At 40.2% G+C, this 21,696-nt stretch overlaps 1 protein-coding gene across 1 annotated transcript in view; it reads right to left on the reverse strand.

Annotated features, from left to right (window-relative positions):
• The window catches only part of stxbp5l (syntaxin binding protein 5-like), a 152,484-nt gene that overhangs the window by 40,537 nt on the left and 90,251 nt on the right, over nt 1-21,696 (reverse strand). Inside the window, exons 6-8 of the mRNA XM_034694624.1 lie at nt 15,796-15,859; nt 7,203-7,286; nt 4,305-4,428 (exon numbers count right to left, since the gene is read on the reverse strand). Of these exons, the coding sequence (XP_034550515.1) occupies nt 4,305-4,428; nt 7,203-7,286; nt 15,796-15,859 (272 nt within the window). The remainder of the gene's footprint in view (nt 1-4,304; nt 4,429-7,202; nt 7,287-15,795; nt 15,860-21,696) is intronic.

Genomic DNA, 21,696 nt, shown 5'->3' on the forward strand with positions numbered 1-21,696 from the left:
AGATTTTACAACATTTCAAGACATAACAACAGTCACTATTAACATCTGGTCCTAGTTCTCTATCTGATGAGAATCTATATCCACCCAGCTACATACTCCATATGTATGGAGAGTGTCCCTATGGCGTGATTATGAGACTGCTCCATGTCTTTGTGAGGAAGTCTCTGTACACACTGAAAAAGCAGTTGGGTGGAGAGATAGTCCCGTACAATAGAGAGCTGAGCGTTGCATCGTAACTGTAGTTCTCTGAGTGAAAGAGACTCTCCACCTCAAAGTCGTTCAGAGCCAGGTGTTGAACAGAAAGGACCGGAGTGATCAGGCACACCTGTGCCTCACACAGGGTAGCTGGGAGTGCCATTACCACCATTGTGTCTAAAACTATCATCCACATCATCTGCCAGGTGGGGGACATGTGCTGTACATTCTGAACATGTAGCTGGGTTTGGAGATTGTCTCTTCAATGTGAGAAACATAGTTACTTTTAGTTCTATTGATACTGATGCAAACGTTTTGGTTTTAAAAAGATTGGGTGACATTTATTTTTTCTACATCATCAAACTGATGTAATTTTCTTCAATGTGTGACATGCTGTTACCACACCAAAAGCAAATATGTTTGTACTTTTCAAAGCGTCTCTGCTGGAAGGCAGTGGGACCTGGTGTGCTACAACATGGGCATGGTTCTCTGAACAAACGGAAAACTGTCTGTAATCTGAGTTGTCAATTTCCTACAATGTAAACCTAAAATGTAAAAGGATAATTAAGTGTATGTTTACCAAAATGTTTGAAATGAACACTTTCAATTAAATTAAATTAAATTAAATTAAATTAAATTAAATTAAATTCAAGTCAAGTCAATTCAATCCAATTCGAGTCAAGTCAATTCAATACAATTCAATTCAATACTATAAAAGTCTAAAAGGAGGTGTACTTTAAATATAAGGAAAAATGAGCATGAGTACAGATTACATGACTGAAAGCTGTAAGGCAAAGGCTTCTTTTCATGGCAGAGCCGTGTGTGGAAATTGTATGTGTCAAGAGGTTGGTGTGTTCACAATACTTTTCAGTGCTGAAAGAATAAATTCTTTCACTCCACAAGTAGGGCTTTTTTCAAACAACGCCCATTATTCACTTATACACCATTTGGACACTCGTGTGAAGGGTAAAGCACGTTGAGAGTGCTGTCCAAGTCGGTTGTTAAACCCTCCAACATTGGGTCTGTGCAATCACTGGCCCTTTAGTGTTCTTTTTGAAGTGAGCCATGCATGAGAGTAGCATGTTTATAACTGCTCAGCCATAAATTGCTTTAATCATCAATGATAATAATTACATTTATATATCAATGTACTGATAATAGACATCACATTGAAAAAATAAAATGTCTAAAAAATATAATGATCACAAAATAATATAGGGAGTTTTTTCCCATAGTGTACACTGTTTTTACTGGCCTGCCTAACACTTCTTCAGCCTACTTAGTGGATCCTTAATTGCATAAAATTAATAATAATATATAATTTCTAAAGCCCTATTGCTCTGTCTTTAGCAAGTATTACCAATGTTCTTTCCTTCTGCTTTCCCTTTCACTGAGATCCAAGCCAACAAAAAGGGCCTTTTATCAAGAGAGATATGACAATGTCAGGATACCCTCAAATACAAAGACTACATTGTAGAAGCAAGGATAAGACTCTTTAGAGGTACAACAGAAAAAGGGTAGAAGAGAGTACAAGATGCCCCATGATGTGGATGTTTCCCTTCAGGGCTTTCTGGTCGGAAGCTTTTTTTAGGGTTACAGGGCGTGCTGTTCTTGTCCTGAGTAGTCCATATTAACATGTTCAGCCCATGGTCTCCTCTTTAAACCAGTGTTGGTGCCAAAACTTTGCAAACCAAGGCAGTGGCCTACCATAAAAACTTTTTTTTTGCTCATGTAAACTGTACATACCACAAAAATAAGTTTGAGTCAATTATTGGTTTAAATATTTTGTCCCATTAAGATGAACCAAAGACACTGCCTCCTTGGTGAAAATGGTGGTTGACTTGGTGTCTACGTTTGTCTCATAGGCTTTCCTTGCTAGCACCCTGGGTTTGTCCAATCCGCTTTCCTAGTCATTACAGCACAGAAGGATTGGAATGGATGGGACAGTACATGAAAAAAACAAAACAAATAAAACATGCACAGCCCACTTCAAAATGCCATTGCTTTGTTTTATCATGCAGACATGAATGAGGCATGATTACCTTTACAAATTGGTGTGAGCCAATGAAAACAATTGTTAATGATATTTGATGCATCCCAGAGAGATAAAGAGCATTCTGCTTCTACACATATGGTATTTAAGAAGCACCTGAAAGTTATTTCATTATGTGTTCCATTTCTTTAGTCAAACAAATGGAAACATCCCCCTTATAATCTGGGAGGTAGAGCCTTCATTTATCAGGCACCTCTCCTTTGGAATCATCTACCAGTCAGGGTCCAGGGGGCAGACACCCTCTCTACTTTTAAGAGTAGGCTTCAAACTTTCCTTTGATAAAGCTTATAGTTAGAGCTGGGTCAGGCTTTGACCAGCTCTTAGTTATGCTGCTTTGGCTTAGAATGCCAGGGGAACTGACACACTTGGATCTTATCTCAACCCCTTTCCCTGCCCCCTATCACTTACTTTAACTCTGACTGTCCCATATAAGGTACTAACCATAGACCTTTCTGGAGTCCCTGAGCTCCATTGTCTCGTAGGTTCCTCTGAGCTGCCATATACGGCCAGCTGCTGTGCACGTGCCAGACTCCTGCTTCAACAGATGTGCCGGATTCAGCGGCAACAGCTACTACTATCTGTCTCATCACTATCATCTCCCTCTCTCCCTTAATCTCCTCTATCCCTCTTTCCAACCCCAACTCGTTGAGGCAGATGTCTGTTTAACATGAGTCCGGTTCTGCTCAAGGTTTCTGCCTGTTAAAAGGACATTTTTCCTTGCCGCTGTAACTAGCTAAACACTGTGAGCTCAACCACTGGCTGGTTAAGCCAGTTAAGAGGCCAGTTTAAGATTGGGTTCAGAGGCGACTTCAACAACCTGAAAGCTGAACCCATATCAAAATGTGTGTTTGTCTGTAGGAAGAGAAAAACAGGGGGGGGGGGGGTATGTAGATTTTGCAATAGAAGCTGAACAGACAGGATGGAAAGTTTGGGTTTGTTCAGTAGAAGTGGAATGTTGAGGGTTTATAGAACAACCAGCTATCTCATTACTGGGAAAACTGGAAGTGCCTGAACAGTGTTTGAAAGATGGTAAAGGAGGAAGAGATGTCAGAGGAAACAGTTAAAATAAAGCAGGGGATTTGGGTTTGGGTAAGGGTAAGGAGAGAGATAGAATGCCAGAGGAGAAATATATGATATGATGATATGTAAGGGGAGGTAGAGCATACAGCCTTATTGCTTTGGGGCTGAGCTTTAGCCCTGGAGGCTTCTTACCATGGCTCTACATTATCGTACCTCTTTCTATGATCTCTTTTGTCTCTGTTATTTTCCCTCTATTATCATGTGGGTATGATAAGCAGGAAGAACTAGCATGAAGGGTTATGGTTCTTGGATGCTGCCGAGCCTCCCCAAGGCATTGCAGGCCTACCTCAACACAACACTTATGAAGGGAAGTGCCCACTTAATAATACTGTACATGTGGTTGCTCCCGCTGACCATCTAGTTCCACAGTCTGGGTATGGGGGCTATCAGGCACCACGTGGTAAGAAAGGTATCTACATTGCCAATAGCTGTAGCTTGCAGCATGTATATGGCTCTTCTCAGTCAGGGTATGGGGGCTATCGGACGCCACATGTTAAGAAAGGTATCATCTAAATTGCCAATACTTGTAGCTTGCAGCATATATACAGCTCTTCTTGGTCATAATAAAACGCCACACAGGAGCAAACAGCAAAGAGCTGTAGTGCTTTGTGGGCATGTTTGGACTTGAATATCAAAAGCATAATTTGCTTTGTGAATTAGACCTTGAGACGGAGTAGATAGCGGTGGTAAAAGATGCCCAAAGTTTTCAAAAACAAATATGATGCTGTGTAAATATTATGCATATATTAGTGGTCACATTGTTGTATCAAGTTGAGTTGAAAGGAAATGTATTTTGTCGAGTCTAATCAGGCATCTGTTCATTTCACAATCAGAGGTTTATGCTGGAATGGACTATATTCTATGCCTCTGTATAAGGTAGCAGCCCAAGGACCCAGTTTTAAAAGTTGATAGAGATGATAAAAGTTTAATTTGACTAAGAACATTTTAAAAGGATAACTGTGGGTGTGCATCTCACCATGCGGGAAAGTGACCTGGAATGGCTTGGTGGTGTTTCTGAGGTTCCACAGCGTCAGGCTGCCATCTGAGTGACTGCACATGAACTGCTTCCCTTCATGGTGCCAGCCGACTGAATGGATGGCCTGTACCAAAGAGCCAGAGGGAATGAGTTTTCACAAACATGTCATATCCACTCCACTACATGTCAGAATGTTTCAGGATCATCCTACATTCATTGGGAAACAACAGTTAAAAGATAAACAAAAACATGGTTTGTGATACATGTTGTCTCAAACTACGGTCACAGAACAACACTGTGACAATGTGACGATGTGACAAACGGGGCCCCTCTGTCACATCATCCTTTACCTCTCAGAGGTTGGAATATTAAAGCAACCAGAAAATGTGGTCATTAATGTTGTTGATCATACTTGATCCAAGCAAGTGTTACAGGAGGGTTTTTTATTATCCACTTGATGGCTATGTCCTCTAACCCCTATCCCATCCAGGGACCCTTGGGTCAGGGCTTCTAGACCAACTGTGATGTTTCCTAAAAACAGTCACAGTCACTCTTTCTTTTTGTATAAATGAAAGTCCATAATGTTGGTGTAATATTATGCTTAGTTTGTTTTCTTGTGTATTTAGCCCACTTCCTGTTTTATTTTTGCCCTGGTGTCCTGATGTCATGTTACTTCCTCTCATTGTTCTGGTACCGGCCTTTTTTCCATAAACACACGTGTCTTCTTTGCTATTAACCTGGCCTGAATACCCCTGTGCTTCCACCTATCCTCTGCCAGATTGTCATTGTCACCTTGTGTGTTCATGCTCTCAAGCCCTGTTTTCCTTGTGTTTACCAGGCTTGTTTCTGACTTTTGCTTGGATTTTTGGATTTTTCTTTGCTGGATTTGTTTGTCTTCGCTGACTGACTTATTGTGTATGACCCCTGAACTCTTTCAGTAAAGCTACCTGTTGTCTGAACAGCATTTTGTGTCCTGGACTTTTTCCCAGCCCAGACTGGAAAAGTCCACCCTGTTAATAAATGCCATCCATGTCCACTTCGACTCCTTTAATGCCATCTGCAATTATTCCCTACCAAAATTATGTGTGGCTCTGATTGTCCTCAGCAAGCAATCAGTCTGATGAGATGTTGAACTTGTTCTTCAGCACTGCATTAATGTCATTATTGTAGTTTGCCCTCTGCTTGATCATCACAGTGTAACCCCCAATTTCTAAAGGATGTTTTATTGTCTTCTGCAGGAATGTTGTGTCCCTTGAAAATGTTAGAATCTTTGTTGTTGGGGTTCAGAGATTTTGCCTCAGGTATGTTTTTACTTTGGCTACTAGGTGTCACTGTTGGACCAGTCAATGTACAGTTTTTCATAGTTTCATGACATAAATGTTATAATTCAAATGTTTACCAGCTAATGTAATCTAAATGTATTTGTATATATTTTATTAGCACAATAGCTCCTCCTGCCAGTCCCAGACACTGCTGTTCTGCTGTGCTGAGGGAGCAGTGGTGCAGAAAGCGGAGACCAGAAGGCAATTTCTGTGTGTTTTATTGTCTTCTGCAGAGTGAATAAATGCTGGAAACCAGTCCCTCAGTCCCTGTGTCCGCTCCTGCTGTGCCCAAATCACATCCGTTACACACACTCCCTGTATAAAGTGTGGGTAAGCCTCCAGTGCCTTCCCGAATCACAGTTATATGAATGGTCATGCAGAATCTGACCATATTCCCTTGTTGGCAGTGCTTCCAAAGTGTAAAAAATAATTCACAGGTTCTTAATCGTCTGAAATAACTGATTTTTTGCTCAGTATAATGCCTCCATGCTGGTTTTGAGTCTTTAGACTGCAAAGAGACTGACTCTTATGATCCTGTTGCGAACACCTGAGTGCTGGTATTTGTAGATGAAGTCTGAAACTGCTTCATGTCACTGTGCAGGGAGTTTATAATCCTCTAAATACATGTTCAGTGAACTGTAATTAAATACATTGTTCTTAAAAATCAGCTCTCCAGTTTACACCATTTGGAGATGCTGTAATGCAGCACAAGTGTTTGTTTTGACTCTGCTGAGGAGGTGTTAGACAAAGATGCCATGCTATGCTATGCTGGTAGTGAGGCATATAAAACCACATTATGAATATGTGCAGAAGGTAGCTCTTCAAGGGGGATGGAACACAAGATGAGAGATTTTCAAGAACCATCGTTCGAGGAATCCCTATTTTCTAGAGTTTGCACCGGAACATCAAACAAAATCTTTCTTCAACAAGGCTTTGACTGATGAAACACCTCAGTCACATCCGACTTCCACCAGATCCGTGTCCGGTCTGTCAACTGCTCTAAGGCTGCATATTCAGAATGGAGCAGTATCGCCTGACAGGTGGAGTCATGTCACAAAGATTTTCTGGCGGTAATTACTGAATCAATGATTATCCCACCCCATCTCTCATCCATGTTGTCTTTATCGGCCTCTGAAAACCTCCATCCTGTAGACACCAGGCCTGGATCCGCTCATCATGACTGTTTGTTGTTGTAGTAAAGTGAAATACAATCTAGCAATAAAAAGTGTTTTATTCTGAAAATCAACTGGTCGTTAATTAGTTTGATGCCTGAGTTCCTGTCCAGCTCGGTCTGCTCATATTTATGCGTCATAATCCGGTGATCCGAATGCAATGGAGTGGATCCAGTGGAAGTGGAAAAGTTTACTAGAATATAAACCTATCTGATCCGGTGCCGTGACGGATCAGAGACAGACGAGACACAGATCTGGTGGATTTTGGCCATCACAGTTTCAGTGCCAGAAAGGCATGAAGTCCAATAAAAAGGCAGAGCTATTAGAATCAAATGAGTTTAATCTCACAGTATTGTTACTTAATTTGTTAAGTTTCTTGATGCAGGAGTAAATAAGGAGCTCACCTCATCATAGTAGATTCTGAAGTCAGCCTTCTTGACTCGCAGGTCCCACTGTACGATAGTTCCACTCTCAAAACCTATAAGTAGCTGTATAGGGGAGAAAAGAGAGAACACAAATTAGAAAACATTTGGTAGTTGGAGCCTGTCCCGCATTCTCTGTTGGCACACAATTATCGTGTAACAACGGTTAATTGACCAATTCCTGGATGGGGCCAGAATACCTTTTTTCAGCCATTAACTGTAATCGTCTAGAGACGGTTAAGAAGAGTGTACAAAAATATGCTTTCTTTCCTTTTGAAAAAAAAATTAAGATGTGGAGCAATATCACCAAGGCAAGTGCCCTGCCATACCATGGGTGCCATGTCCTCTGCAGCCGTCTTTTGCACTGGCAGCGCCTATTTTCTATCCAAACTCAATGTGAATCAACGTTTCCAGCGCTCAGCGCCCTCAGCGTTGACTGATTTTTGTTGCAGCACTACCAGTTGAAATCAACTTTGTCAACAACAATGGTGGCAGTTACTGTTGTAACCTAGCGACAGTAAACGCTGGAGAGAAGCGCTCTGAAATTGAGGTTGTGAGTGCTCCAAGCGCAAAAAACAGCAGCAGTGGACACAACACATTATACAGCTGCTAAAAACCACTGACCCAAGTCAACAGTTGCCTAGTCACTGTCGTGGGTATAATTAGGGCTGGGCCATAATTCGATAATGATAATTATTGTGATGTAATTAACATAAACATAATATAAACATAATGTTATATAAACATAACAAATGTTCGATAAAAATTGTATATATTTAAACCTGTATTAGACCCCCCAACCACTGGAAAGGGAGGGGGCGCTAATGTGTCTTAATGCTAGTCAGACGACATTGAACAGCCAATCATGTCACAGTGTGAGAAGTAGGTGGGCTTCAAGACGTTTGTAGCAGAGTGTAAACACAGCTGAAACGAGCGACAGCAACACTGAAGAAAACGTAAAACCTACCAGTCTAACACTGTGCTGACTAACTATTTACTTAATACACTTAATAACTATACTTTTCAAGATGTGGGTAAATACATTTGATTATACAAATGATCCCAACCTGAGAAAAATAAGAATCTACAAACCAAAACTTTATAAAAATCTCATCTTATACAAAATAACTGCTTCCTGTTAGAACTGTCAAAAATAATGGATTCAAGAAGCTTATCAGAAAACTAAATCTAGATACTAGCTGATACTTCAACTCCCTCTGGGAGCAAAAATCTGTCGTCTGTCTGTACATGAAATAATGATTTGATTTTTATTGTTATAATTATGGATATCAACTGATGTGAAAAAAAATATTGTGATAACATATTTTCTAATATCGCCCAGCTCTAGGTATAAATATACATAACACTCATGTGCAGAAACCTTGAAGATGGATTTACAAAAGCAAACAAACCAAAGTCAAAATGTCTACTTTAGAAAATCCATTGATACACTAAAGAAAGGGAACACATAAAGGAACCAGGGAAAATCCACAGGGAGCAGTGCAAAGAAGACGCAGTGGAGTGACACAGAAGGGAGGAAACACAGACTCAATCAGACAAAGGTGTGACACAAGGTGAAACTATCAAGGCTGATCTAACAGGAGGCAACATACAAAGGAAGGAAGTAAGATTAGACCTGAGACTCTGGGAACATTACAACAACAACAACAACAACAACAACAACAACAAAAAACAGAAGAGGAAACACTGAAAACTAAAATCTAGATCAAGATCACAGTAATACAAACAGGGAGTACAGAGACATAAGGGGATGGTATTAGAACACACAAAATAATCATTGATAAAAGAAGAAAAACACAAAGCAAATATCCAAAATCAACAGGAACTGGCAACTGTAGATAAAATACAAAACCAAACAAGAGCCAAATATGACAGTCATAATGACTATGCAAGAGAAGTACTGCCAAAAATACTCAATGAAGTGAGAGAGAGCCTTACTGCTCGGCTTTCAAAAGTGTCTCACTTTGCACTGACCAGCGATATATAGTCGAGCAGGACCTTTGAGCCATAGGAGTGTGACAGTACATTTCATGGAAGACTATGAAAAGTGCCCGGTTATTTACCCCAAGATCCCACTGGAGAGCACATATAGCTGAAGCCCTGCAGGATGCCTTCCGCAAGCTGGAAGCTCAGCCCAACAGGACTTGTTGCTATAACAACCAACAAGGGAGTAATGTTGTCAAACTCAGTACGTGGAAGAGGAAGCAGTGTTTGGGTCACTGGCATCATCTGGCAATTGGTGGGTGCAATGTTGAATCTAATGCTTGGTAAAATGATTGTTTACCATAAGAACCACTTATAGTAATGTGCTCATTGACCACAATATAATATGTTTGACATGTTATGGCGAAATGAGGATTGTTTTCTTATGGAAAAAAAGATCAAGATATATATTTTGTATATATTTTGATGGTGTTTTTTCACCATCACAGCTGTCACATCAAGTGACAGCTGTCTGATTTGAACGACTCTTCCCAGGATGATCCAGCATCCAGCACCTCGGCTAGGAATCTAGGAGTCCTATTTGATCAAGATTTATCCTTCAACTCTCAAATTCAGCAAATCTCAAAGTCAGCCTATTTTCACTTACGCAATATTTCTAAAATTAGACACTTCCTATCTCAGAGCGATGCAGAAAAACTAGTCCATGCATCTGTTACCTCCAGGTTAGATTACTGTAACTCCCTCTTATCAGGCTGCCCCAATAAGTCTCTAAAGACTCTTCAGCTAGTTCAAAACGCTGCAGCTCGAGTATTGACTAGAGCTAGGAAGAGGGCGCACATCTCTCCAGTGTTAACTTCTCTTCACTGGCTCCCCATAAAATGTAGAATAGAATTTAAAATCCTTCTTTTAACCCACAAAGCCCTTAAAAATCAGGCACCCTCGTATCTTACAGAGCTCATAGTGCCCTATTACCCCTCTAGAACACTACGATCCAAACATGCAGGCTTGCTAGTTGTACCTAGAATCTCTAAAAGTAGTATGGGAGGTAGAACCTTTAGTAACCAGGCCCCTCTCCTTTGGAATCATCTACCAGTCAAGGTCCGGGAGGCAGACACCCTCTCCATTTTTAAGAATAGGCTTAAAACTTTCCTTTTTGATAAAGCTTATAATTAAAGCTGGCTCAGGCTTGGACCAGCTTTTGTTATGCTGCTATAGGCCTAGACTACCGGGGGAACTGGTGCACTAACACACTGGGATCCTAGCTCACCCCTTTCCCCCCCAACCCCTTCATCTCTTACTTTAACTCTGCCTGTCCTATTAAAGTTACTAACCATAGACCTTTCTGCAGTCGCTGAGCTCCCTTGTCTCGTAGATTCCTCTGAGCTGCTGTAGACGTCCTCCTGCTGCAGACGTTCTGGACTCCAGCTGATACAGATGTACTGGACTTCAGCAGCAACAGCTTCTACTACTCGACTCATCACTATCAACTCTCTCTCTAACTCCCCTCTATCTGTCTTTCCAGACCCAACTCAGTGTAGGCATGATGGCTGTCTAACATGAGTCTGGTTCTGCCTGAGGTCTCTGCCTGTTAAAAGGAAGTTTTTCCTCGCCACTGTAACTAGCTAAATACAGCGATGTGCAATGCTCATGATGGATTAAGGTGGGGTCAGACTGAGTCTTACCCTGTCTTGAAGTTGGGTCTCTGTTCATAATTTGACATAGTGTGGTCTATACCTCCTATGTTTGTAAAAGCGTCCTGAGATAACGTTTGTTGTGATTTTGCACTATACAAATAAAGATTGATTGATTGATTGATTGATTGATGAAGGGCCATTAATTGATTTATTTATACTAATACAATTTTCCTCAACGATATGGCTATGATACCTTACTGACAGGAATGTTTTTTTGTGCCTATGATTCTCTGTTTGAGTCCAGTGTGGGATAAATCATAGGTCCAGATCCTGGTCTAGGGAGGGGGAAACCTTTGGTGGCGAGCTCTAGACCCATTTAGAGCCGACGTCATAGAAGAGGTATGGTGGCTTGGAAAGCAATGCAAATTTACAAAGGATGAAACACTTTTACAAAGTTGAAGACAAATGTACATTTTGTAAAAAAATTTTGCACTTCCCACCCCACCTTAAATATGTGTGTGCACATTTTGGCAAAGGAAGCAGCATTTAGCTTCATTCATTCAGACGACTTAGCGGGCTTTAAACACTGAATTAAAAACTGTTGGCAGCATCAAAGTGCCTGGTTGTTCTGTGGTTAGTTCTCAGAACCGATACTATACCACATACTCAAGCTCTCAAGAATTCAGACAGGATAACAACCATTTCTGAGCAACTGATGTTTTGGTGTTAAAAGTGACCGTGCTAACTGGTGACGTTCAACCGAACGTGTCAGTGACAGTAACATAAAAATAAACTCATTAGATATGGGTTTAATAAAAAACTTAAAGCATTTGTGACAGGCACACTCGGCTAACAGCCACCAGTTAACAGGGTCACACTTTACTGTACACCGAAACACCAGCGGTGTCTGTAGCTGCAAACTATTAAATCTCTTCTTTATCCATTCTCAGTTCAATCAGGTTTGACAGTAATTGTTTAATATTAATTGCATCCAAACATCTGAACCCAGTTTTCACCGTGAAAAAGTTGGTTTTGTGTTAAGGGTTATGACCAAATAAGACATTTAAGACTTCATTTGGAGAGGTTAATAATGCAGATGTAGCGGTCCTGTGAGCTTATCTTTGGCGTTGGAGGATTTCTTATTTCTAGATACAAGTTTATGTCTTGATATTCGACGATCTTTACATGTCCACAGAGAGTATAGTCTTAGGCAGGGACTGACTTGTGTGCTTAATCACTCTCTGGTGGACAAGCTGGTTTCTCTACTAAAGACGTCTGTCAACTAAATATCTGTCCACTTGCTGATGTCTTCTATCCACTCACTGATTTCACACAGAGTTGGAAGTCGTTTACTGTTCGTAACAGTGAGTTTGTTTAGGTAACAATTGCAGTTTTGATGGTTAACAACCACAGACAACACTTCAACAAAATCCCTTTAGAAACAGACATACCCTGCATAAGCCTTGCTTATGTTTGCCACACACTTCTATATGATTCAGTGTAAATAAGAACAAGCACACACAGCTCTGAATAAAAATCCCAATAAAACAAACTCACTATCACATCCACACAACAACCACATGATAGCACACACAGGAAGAAACAGGATTAGAGGAGAGAGCACAGTGCACCCAATCTGATCAGAGATTACATCAAACGGGGAGTGATGTTTTAGGAGCACAGCCTTTGAGATTGGGGGGTTTGGAGAGAGCGTACGAAATAGCTTTCTGGCAGAGAAGAAAGAATGCATGACATCAGAAATCGTAGGACAGATGGTAGATAGAGGAGGAGGTAGCTGAAAAAGACGCCTTATAAATCTTGCAACCTTTAAGCTCCATATCGCTAATACCAATCATAAATGTAAAAAAAATAAAACAAAATAAAACAAATGATGACCAGAGAGTTAATGCATATTGGTTGGATAAACTGAAAGTAATGCTGATAAATAAAAACAACCTTAGACCAGATTAACATGGCCTGCAGAAAAGTCCTGCTAATAAACAAGACATAGTGAAAGTCACTGCATAGGCTCTAAATCACATCCAAAAAACAGTATCTTTGAGCACAGTGCGTATCTGCATCATCAAATGCAGCTTAAAACGCTACATTATCTACCCCTGATCTAGAAACTTAAGATGGACTGAGGAAGTGGAAAACTGTCCGTGCTGTTTTAACAAATCAAAATTTGATATTCCTTTTGGAAATCATGGAGGCCACATCTTCTGCTCTAAAGAGGAGAGGGAAAACATGGCTTGTAGCAGTTCAAAAGCCAGCATATATGTGATAGTATAGGGATGCATTAGTGCCTTTGTTATGGGTAGCCTTCACATGTTGGAAGACGCCATTAATGCTGTACAATATAGGTTTCACAAGCTACAAATTGAATCCATACAATGCCTTTTCAGGTAAGACCTTGACTAATTCAGCAATACAGACCTACACTCTGCATGTAATATAAAAGCATGAGTGTGTAGTATGTCTGTTAGGTACTTAACTGGTCTGCCTGCAGTCCTAACCTGTCAACCATTGAAAACATTGTGTGCATCATTCAATCAATCAATCTTTATTTGTATAGCGCCAAATCACAGTAAACGTTATCTCAAGACGCTTATAAGAACATAGCAGGTCTAGACCGTACTCAATGTTGAATTATCAACAGAGACCTAACATCAAGACAGGATAAGATCCAGTCGCTCTTACAGACAGGACTCAGTCTGATCTCATCTTAATCCACCATGAGCATTGCACCTCACAGAAAAACTTCCTTTCACAGGCAGACTCATGTTAGACAGCCATCTGCTTCCACCATCATTAAATTAAAAATGTGTGATCCGATTCACATTAAAGACTCCATAAAGTGGTCTAGCCTGTTCCCAAATGTTTAAAGATTGTTATTAAAAGAAGAGGTGATGGAGCGCTGGTGGCCTAGCAGTCTAAGCGCCCCACATACAGAGGCTATAGTCCTTGTCGCAGAGGTTGCCGGTTCGACTCCCGACCGCTGCCATGTACTGCATGTCTTCAGCCCTCTATACTCCCCACATTTCCTGTCTCTCTTCAGCTGACCTATCATGAAGACAAAAAAACCCCCCAAAAATATAGAGTAAAAAAAAAAAGACAAAAAAAGAAGAGGTGATGCAACATGATAGAAATCATGTCCTTGTCCCAGTTCTTTTTTAACGTGTTACTGGCATCAAATTTACAAACAAGTGTTTTTTTCATTAATAGCCGTAGACGACTTGCTGCTGTGGACATTCCAGACTCCATCACTATCATCTCTCTCGCACTTTTAAATCATGTCATATTCACCACTCTCATCTCTCTCTTAATCTCCTCTATCCTTCTTTCCAAACCCAACTCGGTAGAGGCAGATGGCTGTCTAACATGAGTCTGGTTCTGCTCGAGGTTTCTGCCTGTTAATGGAAGATTTTCCTTGCTGCTGTAACTAGCTAAATACTGCAAAGTGTAATGCTCATGGTGGATTAAGGTGAGATAAGACTGAGGCCTGTATGTAAGACATTACTGGATCTTATCTTGATTTTAGGTCTTTGTTAATAATTTAATATAGAGTACGGTCTAGACCTGCTATGTTAGTAAAAGCATCTTGAAATAACGTTTGCTGTAAAAAGATTGATTGATTGATACTCCCTGCTGTCAGATGCATGTCTTCATGATTAGAGAGCTAAAGCTATCTATTTATGACAACACAATGTAAAAATGTATTTTGTAGGGGTGCAACGGATCAAAAAACTCATGGTTTGGATCGTATCAAGGATTTAAGTCACGGATCGGATTATTTTTTGGATCAGCAAAAAGAAAAAAGAAAAAAGAAAAAAAGAAAGAAGACAAGACAAATATAACTTTGTCCTCCATTTATTTTGTAAAACACTTGTAAACTTTTACCCATTAAATAAAAACAACATTCAACTCAAAAATGTACTGCATGTGCAAAGTAAATTTTTGTGACAGTTTGGGGGCCACAAATAGGTGGCTGGATGCGGCCCGCCGGCCGCCTATTGAGCTCCTCTGGTCTAGTGGGTGTGTAACGGAAATTCATCGCGTGGGTCAAGCACATTCAGCATTCACTGTATTTCACAGGGAAACCAAAATGCTCCCATACATGTGACTTACAAGATGCATGAGGTTTTTCAAGTTCCTCTGCTCCTTCACTTGCCATGACTATCGCTGCGCTTGACAAGTGAGTGTGGATGGATGCGGTCATCATATGAACACACAAAAGTTTTTTTTTTTCACCAACCGATCCGCGGACCACGTCCGTGCCGAACCGTGGAGAGGCATCCGTACGGATCACGGATCAACATTGATCTGTAGCACCACTAGTGTTTTGAGAATGAATGTGTGTAGAAAGTGTCCTCTCTCAAGGCATCATGGCTCTTTTCGACTAAACTGAAGTGTCTTCCCGTGAGGGCAGCAACATTGACATTTGTAACGCTTAAAGCAGGACTTTGTTTTTTAATGCAGTGAGTGATGGCAGTGTATACAAGCTGTAAATCCATGTCTTGTTTTTATGTCTTCGCAGCTTGTCATGTCTGGTGTCAGAGGCGGTAAAATCTATTAGAAAAATCAATATACTCTTCAATGACCTTGTTACCGCCTAGCTTTCTTTTGCAGCAACCTCAATCTGACACTTTTCCTACCAATTTGACGGCACCCTGGAAACACTCCTAAACGGATATTGCCTACATGTCCATCACACCCCCTTTTCTTCTGTGTGCTTGGATTTTTTTCCCTGTAAATGGAAGAACATGAGAGCAACAGCGGTAGAGGTTCCCTTTGATGTGAGCATTTCTCTTTTTTGGCCTTGAAGAAAGCTAGGCTGAGATGTAAGCAATACAAGTGGGGAGTAGTTAAAGATATATGTATAAGATGAGGGACTCTGAAGGTTTATCTAACACTGACACTGGTGCTTGTCAAGAAACATAAGATGTTGCTAATGCTTCCTTTGACTGCGTACTCACCTTGCCTTCATCCTTTGGGCTGTCACTCAGATGAACAACAGGTCCTGGATGAGTTTTCGTTGATCTATACAAGAGGAAAAGAGGAAGGAAAGGTGGAAAGATAGCAGTCAGAACCAAGCAATTATGTGTATGTAGACTGTTACCCGTCCAGAGAGTAAACAGAAGTAATGTTGGGTCTTTCATAATCATTTAAAATAGAGGATGGTCTATGTTTGTAAAAGTGTCTTAAGATAATGTTTGTTGTGATTTGGCGCTATACAAATAAAGATTGATTGATTGATTGATTGATTGATTGATTGATTGATTGATTGATTGATTGATTGATTGATTGATTGATTGATTGAACCTGCAATATACTTTTCATTTTGTCTTAATGTGTTGTGCAATAAGAGGTTAGAGCACAGGCTTAATGAAGATCTGAGCAGCTGAGTTCAAACGTGACTACTCTTCAGACAGACTCATTTATACCTTTCATCTGGGGGACAACACTTAAAACAAAAAACAAAGCAAGTTTTCATTACTTTTTCCAGCAGTCAAACGACGGTATATAAATAAATAACACATAATATCAGAGGTGCATCAACAGCAAAACAGTTATTATCCAAAGCTAATCTGTTTTTGATGATATACACTACCGTTCAAAAGTTTGGGGTCACTTAGAAATGTCCTTATTTTTGAAAGAAAAGCACTGTTTTTTTCAATGAAGATAACATTAAATTAATCAGAAATACTCTCTATACATCGTTAATGCTGTAAATGACTATTCTAGCTGCAAACGTCTGTTTTTTAATGGAATATCTACATAGGTGTATAGAGGCCCATTTCCAGCAACCATCACTCCAGTGTTCTAATGGTACATTGTGTTTGCTAATCACGTTAGAAAGCTAATGGATGATTAGAAACATCTTGAAAACCCTTGTGCAATCATGTTAGCACAGCTGAAAACGGTTTTGCTTGTTAGAGAATCTATAAAACTGGCCTTTCTTTGAGCTAGTTGAGTATCTGGAGCATCACATTTGTGGTTTCGATTATACTCTCAAAATGGCCAGAAAAAGGGAACTTTCATATGAAACTCCACAGTCTATTCTTGTTCTTAGAAATGAAGGCTATTCCATGCGAGAAATTGCAAAGAAACTGAAGATTTCCTACAACGTTGTGTACTACTCCCTTCAGAGAACAGCACAAACAGGCTCTAACCAGAGTAGAAAGAGAAGTGGGAGACCCCGGTGCACAACTGAACAAGAAGACAAGTACAGTAGAGTCTCTAGTTTGAGAAATAGACGCCTCACAGGTCCTGAACTGGCAGCTTCATTAAATGGTACCCGCAAAACGCCAGTGTCAACGTCTACAGTGAAGAGGCGTCTCCGGGATGCTGGCCTTCTAGGCAGAGTGGCAAAGAAAAGGCCATATCTGAGACTGGCCAATAAAAGGAAAAGATTAATATGTGCAAAAGAACACAGACATTGGACAGAGGAAGATTGGAAAAAAGTGTTATGGACAGATGAATCGAAGTTTCAGGTGTTTGGATCACACAGAAGATTAGTGAGATGCAGAACAAGTGAAAAGATGCTGGAAGAGTGCCTGACGCCATCTGTTAAGCATGGTAGAGGTAATGTGATGGTCTGGGGCTGCTTTGGTGCAGGTAAAGCGGGAGATTTGTAAAAGATAAAAGGGATTTTGAATAATGAAGGCTATCACTCAACTTTGCAACGCCATGCCATAAGCACTGTCCAACCTGTGGACAGCGCTTGATTGGAGCCAATTTCCTCCTACAACAGGACAATGACCCAAAGCACACTTCCAGATTATGCAAGAACTATTTAGGGAAGAAGCAGGCAGCTGGTATTCTGTCTGTAATGGAGTGGACAGCGCAGTCACCAGATCTCAACCCCATTGAGCTGTTGTGGGAGCAGCTTGACCGTATGGTACGCAAGAAGTGTCCATCAAGCCAATCCAACTTGTGGGAGGTGCTTCAGGAAGCGTGGGGTGAAATTTCTTCAGATTCCCTCAACAAATTAACAGCTAGAATGTCAAAGGTCTGCAATGCTGTAGTTGCTGCAAAGGGAGCATTCTTTGATGAAAGCAAAGTTTGAAGGACAAAATTATTATTTCAACTTATTTCTAACATTCTCAATGTCTTGACTATATTTTCTATTCATTTTGCAACTCATTTGATATATAAAAGTGTGAGTTTTCATGAAAAACACTAAATTGTCTGGGTGACCCCAAACTTTTGAACGGTAGTGTATGTGTATGAAGTTTTGGCCCCGGGTACATCCACACACAGACACACAAGCAAAAATGTTAACACTGTGAACCATGGATGAATGGCAAAAATTTAGTTTCAGCTCATAAGTATAAAAATGTTTTATTTAGTTGGAGCTGAAAAGCTTAGTTATTGAATTTTAGAAAGAGAGAGCTTATACTAAAAGAGAAATGCTAGCTTTTGTATGTTAAAGGCCATTTCTTTTGGATTGAAGAGTGGAGACAGACGAAAGCAGAGGAAAATTGCTGGCTGGCTTCGTGACTCCTCATAACGTTTTCCTTTCAGCTGGCAAGGTCAGTCTTTGTAATGCACAAAAAATGAATCAGAATGTTTTGAGAGAAATGATAAAAAGTGTTTGCCAAAGGTACAGATGTACTGTAAAGTCACCTAGACTTCCTTGACGAAGTGCCTTTAAACATTATATGCCTTCGAATTTATCTTGGTGTCTTCAGTTGCACTGATTTATAGAAGTGCTCCTTATTTTGCTTTACAGAATAAACTGACATCTCTTGGTGATCAACAACATGTTGTTGAGAATAACTTCAGTGAGCTGATCCAGAGCTTTTGTTGATAATGGTCCCTGGTGTCACATCACGAATACAAAACATTTAAAAAGACAGTTTTGAGCTATTTCCTTATCTCGTTTTCAAAGAAACCAATAAACCAAGTGAAGTAAAGCAATCATGATCCATCCATCCATCCATCCATCCATCCATTAACTATACTTCGTTTTCAAAGAAACCAATAAACCAAGTGAAGTAAAGCAATCATGATCCATCCATCCATCCATCCATCCATCCATCCATCCATCCATCATCTAAACTTTCACATTTGGGGTCGCAGGGGGCTTTTGCCTAACCCTGCTGTCCCTGGACAGATCGGCCCGAGTTGCGGTTGAAAAGAGGGATAGAGGAGAATAAGAGAGATAGAGAGAGAGAGCGATGATAGTGATGATGATTTTGCCATTGAGGATATCATCTAAGCTATTTTGAAGTGATGGTTTTGTTTTTTGGTGTTTGACAAGAATCTACACAACAACCAAAATAAAAACATGAAGTGGGTGTAGGGCAGTAACCTTAATAGATTATTCTGTTTTTCTTGAAGTGTGTAAATGTATTAACATTCTGACAGATGAGCAAATCAGAAAGTGTAATAAAATCTTTTCCCTGCTCATGTCAACAAAATAATCTGAAAGATGATGCAAAGACAAAGCAATAAAAAAGCCTGCCTGTTGTGGAAGAAGGGATCAGGACAGTCTGGTTCCCCAGAGTATGGGGCATAACCATTCTTCTACACTTTGTTGCCACGGTCAGGTTTTTTTCTGCTATTCATGACTAATAGCCCTCGTATCTGGTGAGAAGTCAAACCAGAGTGTATAAACCTTCTTTCCCATGTTCTTAAGCCGCCATTCCAACAGTGAACAAGACGCTCTTATTCTTTTCTCCCTGCTTTCCAGATTCCTGTCCAATCTGCTCTTCAATCTCTGCAATCACCTCATTCTCCAAGTGTGAGCTTTCATCTTATCTCCCCAATCGCATCCTATTTCCTTTCCTATACCTAAACCTGTCTGTATCCTTTGTTTCTCTGCTGTTTTTTAAATGTTGCTCTGCACCATAGCTTGTTAGCCTTTCGTGTGGAATCCTGTCACCTGTGTCTGCCTGCCTTAATATTCTGTGAGATTTGAAACCTTATTTGTGTTAATAAATCATATTCATAGGCTCATGTTGTAACGTCAATGCAAGATTCCAGTGGTAAACATAATTTTGTTCATCACAGGAATCCATAAACTGCTGCTGTTTTCCCTCATCTCATTGCATCTCACTTTCCACCTTGGAAGTAATTCACTGCAGATGAAATTGTGTATTAAATATGTTGCAAACTCATTTGAATTTCAATAACAGCCCTGCCCCTCTGGAGGCTCTGGCACTAACTAGAACAGAATATTTTCAACAGAGCATTTGTATCAAATGCATCTTTGAATAACTTTCACACTATACTATTCAGAGCAAAAATAAGCAAGTGAGCATAGATAGATACACACATCAATAATGAATGATGAGATGGTCTCTTGATGTGAGGTCCCTAGTCTCTTTCTTCCTTTTCTTCTGTTTCCCTTCCCCTGTGTGTTTTGTCTTGTTTGTCTTCTCACCTGGAGATGGGGTTGGACTCAACCAACTTGCTCTAATCAAGTCTGCTCACCGGCTGCTAATCATCAATCAAGCCATCCACTCTGTCTGTAGAACTTAAGCCCGGCTCAGTCCTCCACTCATCGCCAGATCGTCTGTTTACCAAGCGTGGTTCTCAGCTCAGTTCCTCTTGAAAAAACAGGCTTTGTGTCATTTCATGATTGCATTTTTATGCATGTTGTCTTTTGAAAACTCCCTCCTATTAGTCCTTAGTCCTGCTTGAGCATACTGTACATGTATAGCGTGAATCCTAAGAGGTCTGCTACTACCTGACTTCTGCTTACATGTCTCAGCGACTGATTTTGACTGCTGATGGTCTCAGAGACCTATGTCTACCAACTAGAAAGTAATGCAGCCCCTTCTAACAAAATAATCTCAAATTATCCATACCTTCTTTATTTCACCCTAAACTAACCTCTTATTTAAGGGCAATTAGAGTTGAGTACCTGTAATGGTAAATTTAATATCTAGAGCCATTTGGACATCGCCAAATCACAACCAACATTATCTCAAGGAGCTTTTACAAACATAGCAGGTCAAGGACCATACTCTATGTTAAATTATTAACAAAGACCCAACATCAAGACAGGGTAGGACTCAGTTCTGTCTCATCTTAATCCCATGAGCATTGCAACTCGCAGTATTTAGCTTGTACCAGCAGCAAGGAGAAACCTCGAGCAGAACCAGACTCATGTTGGACAGCCATCTGTCTCGACCGAGTTGGGGTTGGAAAGAGGGATAGAGGAGATTAAGAGAGAGATGAGAGTGGTGAATATGACATGATTTAAAAGTGCTTTGAGTGGTTAGAATATTTGAGAAACCTCTATATAAATACAGTCTATTTACATTTACATTGTGAATTTTCTGTCTTAAACTTACATTTAAATATGCAGAACTCATTTGGTGTATGTTTATCAATGGATCTTCACTTGCCTCATCATATCAGACTTTTTGTTCTCATCCTCACCTTGGATCAGCTGCTCAGACAGTTCTTAAAATGTATATGAAGGTGAAGGTAGTCTTTTAGCATAATGTTCAGAATGTTCTTTGATATGCAAAGAGTAAGAATAGCCCCTGTTGTGAGGAAGGTTGATCTGGTTGGGATGAACACAGGACCTCATTAATTATTTCTAGGCAACGTAACATGCTGCTGTCATCACAAAACCTTGTGGTAATTATGCAAATGTATTTCAACCTTGTGGTTGTGATGATCCACCAAAGAGACATATCTTACATGCTGAGCATTTGTTTGAGAGTTTGTATGTATTCAAATGCAAACCTACAAATACACTTCTGTTCATTTGCAGCTCCTTGAAATGCTTCCTCCTAATTAAATCATCTGTTTAAGTTAGGTAGATTATTCAACTGGCTCTTAATGGGCCAGAGAGTGAGAACTAACTCCCAAAATGACAGTAAACAGTCTCTCAAATTCATGGTAATGGTGGTTTT

This window comes from Notolabrus celidotus, chromosome 10 (genome assembly GCF_009762535.1).
Source record: "Notolabrus celidotus isolate fNotCel1 chromosome 10, fNotCel1.pri, whole genome shotgun sequence".
Lineage (NCBI taxonomy): Eukaryota > Metazoa > Chordata > Actinopteri > Labriformes > Labridae > Notolabrus > Notolabrus celidotus.